Source organism: Fopius arisanus, unplaced genomic scaffold, assembly GCF_000806365.1.
Source record: "Fopius arisanus strain USDA-PBARC FA_bdor unplaced genomic scaffold, ASM80636v1 scaffold00192, whole genome shotgun sequence".
Lineage (NCBI taxonomy): Eukaryota > Metazoa > Arthropoda > Insecta > Hymenoptera > Braconidae > Fopius > Fopius arisanus.
In genome coordinates this window covers 80,705-90,833 of record NW_011887931.1, presented here as the reverse complement: position 1 = coordinate 90,833, position 10,129 = coordinate 80,705, and the positions used below count along the sequence as shown (strand labels likewise).

General features: G+C 33.2%; 1 protein-coding gene and 1 long non-coding RNA gene across 6 annotated transcripts in view; one reads left to right on the top strand and one right to left on the bottom strand.

The window, feature by feature from the left end:
• The window catches only part of LOC105272495 (enhanced adult sensory threshold), a 27,561-nt gene extending 21,092 nt beyond the window's left edge, over nucleotides 1-6,469 (top strand). For all 3 annotated transcript variants that reach the window (XM_011314654.1, XM_011314651.1, XM_011314652.1), the window contains exon 6: nucleotides 650-6,469. In XM_011314654.1, coding sequence (XP_011312956.1) covers nucleotides 650-2,668 — 2,019 coding nt within the window. In that variant the 3' untranslated portion in view covers nucleotides 2,669-6,469. The remainder of the gene's footprint in view (nucleotides 1-649) is intronic.
• The window catches only part of LOC105272496 (uncharacterized), a 9,935-nt gene extending 501 nt beyond the window's left edge, over nucleotides 1-9,434 (bottom strand). The window contains exons 1-4 of one of the 3 annotated variants that reach the window (XR_892776.1): nucleotides 8,067-9,434; nucleotides 7,651-7,853; nucleotides 6,482-6,529; nucleotides 776-895 (exon numbers count right to left, since the gene is read on the bottom strand). This is a non-coding gene — a long non-coding RNA (uncharacterized lncRNA). Of the gene's footprint in view, nucleotides 1-775; nucleotides 896-6,481; nucleotides 6,530-7,650 lie in introns of all 3 variants that reach the window. The other 2 variants (XR_892777.1, XR_892775.1) reach the window with 2 other exon arrangements.
• Between the last annotated feature and the right edge of the window lie 695 nt (nucleotides 9,435-10,129).

The following is a 10,129-nucleotide window of genomic DNA, read 5'->3' as shown; positions in this document are numbered from 1 at the left end:
CCCCCCCCATTCAGACAAGTACATCTAGACATTGATATTGTTCCAACAAAACCCTGCACCCTTTATTCAGACTAATCTTTCAAATGTTGCCTTGTGCGTAAATTTTTACATATTTTTACATGTTCTACACAATTAAGAGACTGAAATGATCGGAACACTTCAACGAAAGAAATAAAACGTAAAAATTCGTCCTGAAATTGGGAAAACGGAATACAGTCCATTATTTTTTTATATATTTTTTTCCTTTTTGAATTTTTTTTTTAATCTCTTCATTGCTCGTACTTGTGATTCTATTCTGAAAATGTTGTAGAATATAAAAAAATGTATAAATGTATTTGAAGAACAAAACAGCTAATTTTAAATGAAAAAGATATAATAGAATATTTCCGGGCTGTCTCAAAAGACCAGACAATATTTTTCTGTGGTAATTTTCAAGTTTTCGAGTTTGGAAAGTATACAGTACCAATTCCCAGACGAGAAATCATGAGAAACAGTACGCAAAAATGGTTTGTATGATCTGTTGGATTGGTTTTGCATAGCTTACATTAATTTCGTGATAAACTTATCTAAAGCCATTTTTATATGTTAATAAATGCGTCTTACTTTCTACCTATTCTGTCTTCTCCTGAAACATGAAAATTCTTTGCAGGTGGACATTGACTGGGAGACAAGCCAGCACACATCCATGTCCTTCTGCCCAGGCCATTATGCGACAATCGAACGTTTCCTCACTTGTGCTCTTTGCAAACGGCGCTTGGTGCGCAATCATACTCACCTTCTGCCGGCCACCGAAGCTGATGAATTAAATCGTCTTCTTCCTCAGCAGGGTATCCCCGTTCTGCTTGTATCCGGTACGTTCGTTTGCAAGCTCTGTCGTTACTACACTCAGCTGCAACTAAAATACAAAGACGTGGAAAACATGAACGTCAGTCACCGATCTTTTGCAAAAAGCTACCGAAAACGCATTCTCTACAATAACAATCTTGACATTGAAGATGATGAAGATGAGCCAGCTCAAAATTATCAATCCAAGGATAGTAAAGATAAGGATAAGGACAAAGATAAGGAAAAAGACAGAGAGAAGGAGAAGGACAAGGACAAAGACAAAGATAAAGATCGGAAATCCGCAAAGAAATCAGCAAAGTATCATAATCCATTACCCAAAAGCCATATATCAAAATCTCCAGACTGTAACTCTTCAGAAAAATCTACTCCGGAGCCTCCAAAACCTGACAGTTTGGGAGAGCCTAAGCTCAGAGAATCTGACCCAAGAATTGATGAAACTTCATCAATAACCGAACAAATGTTAGATTTGGAAAGCGCAGTGGAGAAATTGAAAAAACGAAAAGCATTGGATCAACATCTTTACTCCACAGACTCACCAATTTTCTCAGATGACAACACTGTCAATGTCGTGGAAATCTTAGCAATGGATAAAGAGGAAGTCACACTAACTCGATTACCTAAAAAATCTAAACTGGCCCACAACCAGAATCAAAATTCTAACGATATAACGCCAGTGGTGCAACGACTAGGAGCAAATCCGTCAATTAGTGTGCGAACATTGTTCCCTGGAGAGGAGGAGATGGGCCTTCATGCTAATATTGAATTCTCGAATATTAGAGAGATAACACCTCAAGGATGGGAGAAATGTGCAACAATAATTCAATATGATCGAGATACAAAACTACTTTGGCAAGAGTTACAAAGGCCATATGGCAATCAGAGTTCTTTTCTGAGACATCTCATCCTTTTGGAAAAGTACTATAGGTCTGGAGACTTAGTTTTAGCCCCTAACGCATCTAGAAACGCTATAAACTATTCGACCTCAGTGCAAAATCGATTAATCTCGTATGAAGGACCAGAAAAGATGGATGAACCCATTACTGAACCAATTCCCACCGAGTTTCATCACTCGAAGAGACTCAGTGGAGGTTATCTAATGGATAGGGAAAGAACATCCCTTCCTGGAAATAGCGGCGTTGTCACACCTATCACTACAGTTGGAATATCAGTGACTTCGAACCCTTCAACCCCCTCAAAAATTCTCCCTTCCAATACTCCATCAAAATGTAGTTCCTCTAGAATTTTGAAGATCAATCCTGGTGTTTCAATAATAAAGAAGCCACCGCCGAATCTTCAACGGCTTAGTTTATCTTCCAGCAGTGGCAATAGTACCAGCAGTAGCTGCACTCCAGCTAATGGATCAACTAAACGTAAAGATATTTTTCCCAACAAGATTACTGGAGGTGGAACATCGGGAGGAAAGGTCTTTCAATTGTCCGAACCTGATTTTAAACGACTTCAAAGTTTAAAGAAGCAAAAAATGATGAACCAAAAGAGCAATACATCCAACCATACAAAACTAAGTAATCTGCAGTATCAGAAGGCACAAATAGCTGCTCAAACGCAATTTCAGAAACACTTGAGGATGCAGCAGGAGATGCTCAATCGTCAGAGCCGTGGTGACTTTGAACCACTAATTTGTGATGTTAGATCACTGGCTAATGAGAATACTCCGGCACAAAATCTTCTTAATAATTTAAATCTGCCAAAATCCATTCAGGTTACCACAAAACCAGCTAACAGTCCTATTCCAATACTACCAAAAATTCCTAAATCACTCACTGTTATACCACAGACTGTTCCCAGGAATCTGGACAAGTGACGCGTGAGGAGGAGGGCAAGAAAGAAGCGGGGAAGAATAGGATGATGATTTTTTAAGAGAATTAATAATCTTCGAGTTGACTTGATGAGAAAGAATGAAAATATGTTGGCAAGTAGACCATGGTTGTTTTCCCACAATTATGTGGTTGATATTTTTTGCATCGTTACAGATTTGAGCAATCTCTCTGGATTAGACATTATTGATTATTTTATCTGTAGTTAACAAGTAAAATAGAATAGATTGATTATTATGAGATTATCAGTTGAAACGGCTTATTACAAAGAGTCTCTAATGATTTGAATCCGCAATAAATTTAATAATCTTATTTCTGTTTCTTCTTCATTGTGAAATTATATGTTAGAAAGGATTTGATTCGTGAAAACATTTCTCGAGGTTTTTTATTTCTCTTCTATCATCCAGGAAATTTTTCACTTGGAGAGGTTTTCACCCATTTTATTTTGAGACAACCTACTTGAGACATAATTTTATAATTAACAAAACTGAGTGAGAGTACTTGACGTATTAAGCTTTACCATTCTCTACAGATAATATAATCATAATAGCATGCAAACAGTGTTTGGATCGATAGGAATATAAATGATACGTATGAACAAATAAAAAATAGATATTTATATGGAAGAGAAAAACGTAGACGCCTTAAAGTGAAGACTAGCACCACACAAAAATGTATCATAAATACGATTGATAATTCCAATTGATAGTGACGGGAATGAAATCTGAAAAGTGCCTAATTGTCGCAAAAAAAAGGAACTCAAGTGGAGTTTATTGATAAATGAATGAGGACAGAAACGCCGCGCGTTGCTAATTTCTAATTATCAATAGATTAATGTCTACAATAATAATTATTTAATTGAAATCCTAATCCTAATGACTTATACCAATTTTCTTGGGGGATTCACTTCAATTGGAGGCAAAAAGGGAAAAACCGACAAACGGTTATTTTCATTGCCAAGCCCCATTATATAACTGACGATTGTATCCTCTCCACATTATTTTTATTAATTATATTGTCTTTTCATTTATCATAGGTTAATCGATGAACGTTGATTTATATGAAAACAACATTTTTGTAAAACATTTCGGTTTAGATTAATAATTTATGATTTATTGATTAAATTTTCTCGAATAAATGAATTTGAAACGAAGAAACAGCGAGAAATGTACCAATTTCCGAATTTCTTCATGAAAAGTTCATTTTAAAAATGTGTTAAATTCTATTTATTACGTGACTCGTAATTGTTGTAAATATAAATATAATACAAAATTTTTTTTCAGTTTGTGGATATGACTATTTGTCAAATCCTATCACTTACTGATGATTATTGTCTGCTCCAATTGATTTATTGATTATATGATTTAATTATTATCATTAATATAATTGATTGAAAAGTATAAGAAATGCTTGAATAGCCAGGCGCATTTACTGGTTTATGTTAATGGATAGAAATGAATGATGTGAGACAAAACGTGGAAACGCCTTATCAATAATCAAGAGTTCTGGAGGGTGAAGAAAGAAAGAGAGCAGAATGAAACGGGCTGTTTTTTGGGAAAAGTGATAGTGTGCATGTAAATAACTAACGATTTAAATTGATAATTTATTCAAAGGACTGATCGATTTTCAGATGGATAGATCAACAAAGTGCCCCATTCTTCATCATTGAATAAAAATAAAAAGCAAAATGGAATTAGTGAACTGTGATGATTATTCAACATCCAGTGATTAAATTATGAGAAAGACCAAAACGGAGGAATGTCGATGAAAAATTTAATATATTAATTAATTAATCAATGAATTATTCAACAATTGATTGTTTAATTGGAGATAGAAAACGTAACATGTTCAATTTTTCCATTTGTTTCGAAAAAATAGTAATTAGTAAATGAGTTATTGTATCAGGCAAGCTGATAAAATTCCTTTATTTCTTACCTATTTTGGTCTAAAACAAATGATTGTTGAAATTATTTGTGTTCCAATGAGATCTGATGAATGGGCTTGTGTTGGTACGTTTTTAAATTACTTCACCGTTTAATTAATTGATTGTAGATTTTTGATGAGATGAAAACGACCAGAAATTTCCATTTAATCAATTGGGAATAGAGCTAAGCTCAATCAATAATAAGTTATAAAATATTACGTGCAAAAAGTAAATCGAAATGAGAACAATGTAAACTTCATTATCTTTACACAAATCGTTGATTCTCCTATGGAGGAAAAAAATTAAATAATAATAAAATATTTATGCTCGAGTTATCGAATGTGTAAGGAAACTATTATTGTATTTGCGTAGCACTCAAAAAGAAAAATCGGTATACAATTTCTATATATGAAAATGCTCTATTTTACTAAGGATATTTTTGATATATACCTATATATAAACATATGTATATTGAATTATTAAAAGCAATTTCAATATTTGATGGAATTCTATGAGAGAAATGAAGATAATAGTAGGGTAAATTTGAAGAAAATCAAGCGAATGGAAGAATTTCTCACCGACAACTATATATTGAGATTTTTCGATTAATTCAGTTTTTTCATCTCTTCAAAGGTTTTTAAAAATTCGGCTATGGTTGGGCTTCGTGAATGTTCTACCATATGCGCAACTGACAATGACGATAATAACGGATGAGAGGGGAAAAAAGAGATGATAATAATGATTAACAATACGTAAGTTGAAATTTTGGAAATTCTATTTTTCTGTCGAACAAGTTGTAAAGTCAATGAATCCACGGAGATTGGCAAATAGATGGAATAAATAGGCTTTAGAATGAAGAATTGAATTTTGAATTTGATTCTTCAGGAACACGATGAATGTGTATGTTGATACACCATTTTGCGATTCACTCTGCAAAGAAAATGGTCAAGAGAAGAGGATTACGAGACCTATCTCTGAAAGAATTAGTTTGGCTAGGCTGGACGAATTCTTAGACTGAATTAATTTCTGAGCTGTCTGCGAAATAATATATAAGCAATTCCAAAAAATACTATGTATAAAATCCGTGGACGGAATAGAGGGGATCATTGGGATTATTGCGGGAATATCTCTAGATTTGATATTGCTTAAAAGGTAAACGCAAAAAAAAATATTCACGGTATTTCATAAAATTTTTTACAGAGACGATCCGAAATTGTCTTCTCATGATACTAGGTTTGTAGGTGGTTTCAAAATATTATAATGATTCCAAAAGTAATATTATTGAAGCTCCATCATTTCAGGAGCATGCGTCTCCAGATGACAACCTATTTAATTTCTTAACATTAGACACAAAAGTTTTTGCACCGATAAGGCAGAAGAATGAATTTTACAAAGAAAGTAAAGTTGAATTGAGCGTTGAAAAACAAAGGAAAATTGCATGATGTAAGTTGAAGAAACTGAATTGTACGTTCAATAATCATGGTGGATGTTGGTAAACAGAATATCGTTGGATATTTAACCAGCATTAACAATTGATGTTATCTTTTAGAAAAAGAAAAATCTATATACAGTCGTTATTATTTCATTGCTCATTGTTGACGATAATTAAGGTAAAGGAAAACTCCCCTCCATTTTTATGAGCGAAACAAGACAAATACAGAAAACTATAAAATCATTTATCCACAAAATATAAATTGAAAATCGATATGCGTAGCAAAGCAGAAAAAATATTATGTTATTTAAATTAATAATTGATATGTTATTGCCACTATAATGCCTTTGTTTAATTTAAATAGTGTAATAGCTGTTTGGGTTCTCCATTTTTTGTATATATTCGCAGCACTCAATAAAAATTAAAAAATTAGTTGGCTCTTACCTATTTATTTTCATCACGTTCCATTAAAGGTCGGAAAGGAATAAATATCTGAAAATTCAGATATTTATTATTATCAAGATGTGGTTTTGTAAAATTTTAGGTCGACTAATAATTTTGGAGATCGATCCAATAATTTCAGATATAAAAGATCCATATATAAAATATACTCGTTTTTTGAATTGGCTCATTGGACAATCCGGAAAGAGCAATATAACACCAATAAATAGACCTTGACACCATTTTATTATTACGTAGAAGACAGTCGTGTAAATATGTAAATAGTGGACGCAGAGGGTCTGCTATATTTTGAATTTCCTTTTTGATTAATATTTAATGTGAATACTGTGTGTATCGGGTACAAAAGTGGCGGACACTTTTTATTTTCAGTCGTATTTTCTGCAAAACGATCGCATAAACATGTTTAGATTTACTTTTTACATGATTTTAGACTATTTCAGCTTAACTTTCAGAGACAATTTTTTAAATTATGTTTATCATTTTATTATCATTATTGCCAAATTTAGGCGAAAAGTGTCATCAAAACTTGCCTTTTCAGTAGAGTAAACACCGATATGCATAGTTACGCTATTTTTCAATATACTAATGAAAAATTGTCGGTAAGATTGAAAAGAAAAGATCTCAAGAAGTGGCCCCACGAAATTGCCGCGCAAGATATGATTCAACTGATTATTCCCTTAATTCGAATCCCGGAATTTAATATTAGCATACGATGTCGATAATTTAGCCTGAGACAATTGAAGAAACATAAAACATAGTGACGCTTATGAACATGAGTGATAAAATCGGGTATGATGAAGTGTTAATTCACAGCTGCCATTGACCACGATTTGAATCGGGGTCATAATCCGTAGGCGGTCCCTCACGTTTGAAAATTAATTGAATGTTTCCCTCGAATTACACTGTTTAATAACATGTTGTAAGTTATGTGTGTAGTTTGGGATAAAATCAATTGTGCAAGCACCCGGAATTTTTATACTGTCAAAGTTGATGCATAGCTGATAAACAACACAACTCTCGGCAAATACTCGCGGAATATTATTGATGATTTTTCGCGTCCATATTTCAGTTAATAGAATTGCACCATTCGACGAGGCATTCTACTCGATATTATACTCAATATTTTTCAAATATTTCGTCTCTTATATTACCTATGAGTGGCTTCACCGAAATAGTGATATGTATGTAGGACAGTGACCATTGAGATGCGCTTCTCAAGCCTCAGCCCAACGATCGTAGACGCATTGGTAGAATATGGCAGAAAGATATTGATGTACTCTCCAAGTGTTCCAATTATCAAGTACCTATGTCAATCAGTATGGCACCTGGCGCTCATTTTCAGAAAGTCACGGTACTGAAATTGACAGTACATTCTTAGCCATTTCTTGAGAACGGTAGAAGAAAATGATCGAATTTGAAATGAAATAAATAATAAACATGTGGCGGCACAATGTCTCGTATATCAATTTCGTGTATGGTGGAGCAAATGATCAATGAATACTTTATTTAAGACACGATACTGATATAAATATTCTTGAATAGCAGCACCAACTGGTAAATCACATACTCTGAAAAGTTATTCATCTCCAAGAATGTTATCTGGTAATGATGATGAAAAGAGTGATTTCGTGGTAATCACTATTTCCGTGGAATCATCCATAGATGATACAAAAAACTGTTGGATTACGTTAACCGCTGATTGAAATTGACAGATTGAATTTAATAGTGTTATTCACCGAGTGAAATATTTCGATGTCATTGCGTTCAATAAAACATGTTTCTAACCTCTCTTCGCTCAGTTACACTCGTGATTTCGGCCACAATTACATAAAATAGTATCGTAGCCATGGCAAAATAGTATATTTCACGCCTAGGACGGAAAAAGGGAATCTGACGAATGAAAATATGAAGAAATACCAGCACGATCTTTTGCGTCGTTTAATTAAAATTGCGAAAAAGCCCTGCATACAACCTTGCGCAAAATTGGATAAAAATATAGAAAAACCCTTTTCCAATATCATCTGTTATGTTCACATGACCCAAAAATATTTAAAACAAAGATATAACGTTCTACATTTGCATATCATTCGACTAAATAACTAACGTCGCCACGACCTTTTGCTCAATGCAACCATTCCGCTGTTTTAATCAATAATTAGCATTATTTACTCATGTTAATATTGAATCGGAGCTGTATTCAAATTTTTGCTTTCGAATAGAAGCTTCATAATCGTCAAATTTTCAAATTTTGTAATTCTGCTTGGAAGTGATGTAGAATGATCTGAAACGTAAAAATACAAAATTTGAACACATGTGTATATGCGTACAAGGCCAACTCGGAGCACTCTTAGAAAATTAAAGGAATAAACGGCTAAAATTATTTATAATATAAATTAAAATATAATATATAAAATAGATTATAAGTACAGGTATTACTATAAAGTAAGTCTGTGCCAAAATTCAGGCTGATTGGTTCAGCCGTTTTCCATAAATGGCCATTTGTTTCTGAATTAGTTGCCGCAAATATCGCGAAAACTATCCAATCGATTTCAACTTTTCACCTGTCAAAATATTCGTCTCGATGTATACTATTTCAATCAATCAAAATATGTATATCTATTGTGACTAAGTTTTCGAGATATTTTAATTTTTCTGCTTTGTCCAAAAAGCACAAAAAGTTTGTTAGCACGGTAACGTAGCGAAAAATTCATTCATGAATGTGAAATTTGGCATGAAACTTCCTCTTAGCAATGAAATGTTTGGTATTAAAGAATAACTGAATCGGCTCAGTAGTTCATGAGACATTCCAATTGTTCTGGTTTTTCAAAAAAAAAATTGTTAGCAGGCTAAAGTTTTGAGAAATTGCCGAATCAACTTGAAATTCGGCAAGTTTCCTATTGGTAATTAAATATTTGGAATTGAGGAACGGCTAAATTCGATAATTAATTCATAAAATATTCAACTTTGCTTGAAATTGATTCCCTAAAATATCTCGAAAGCTATTCAAAAGATTTCAATTTTTCACCTATCAAAATATTTGTCTCAATGTACTCTACCTTAATCCATCTAAATATGTACATCAGTTCTCACTAAGTTTTCGAGATATTCTACCTTTCCTGTTTTTTCAAAACAAAAACTGTTAGCACGGTAACGTTGCGAAAAATTTATTCTTTAACTCGAAATTTGGCACGAAATGTCCTCTCGGTAATTAACTGTTCGGTTTTGATGAACGCTGAGGCTTTCTTTTCCCAAAATTTTGTACTCAATCTCTATTCGTTTCGCTTTCCTAATTTTATTTTGCGTCGCAATGTTGATTCATTTTGCAATCAAACTTGATATGTTTTCTGAAGTCATTCATTTTATGAATGATCTTTCATCAAACATTGATTCCATGATCTCTTTACTTGCAAGAAAAAATTTAATGAAAAAACCTAACTAATGAAAAATCCTAGAAAAAAATCACTAAAGTAGATGCTCACTGTCACACCCTCGCTGTCATATACTGCAGTCTTCTGCTTGTTTTGGTGTAAAGTACTAATTACTATTGAGCATTTTTCTAGATTGCAAAATCTAGTTGTCCAAGTCTGGTACTCTATATTGGTGGTATCAATAGCACCAATAAAGCGAACC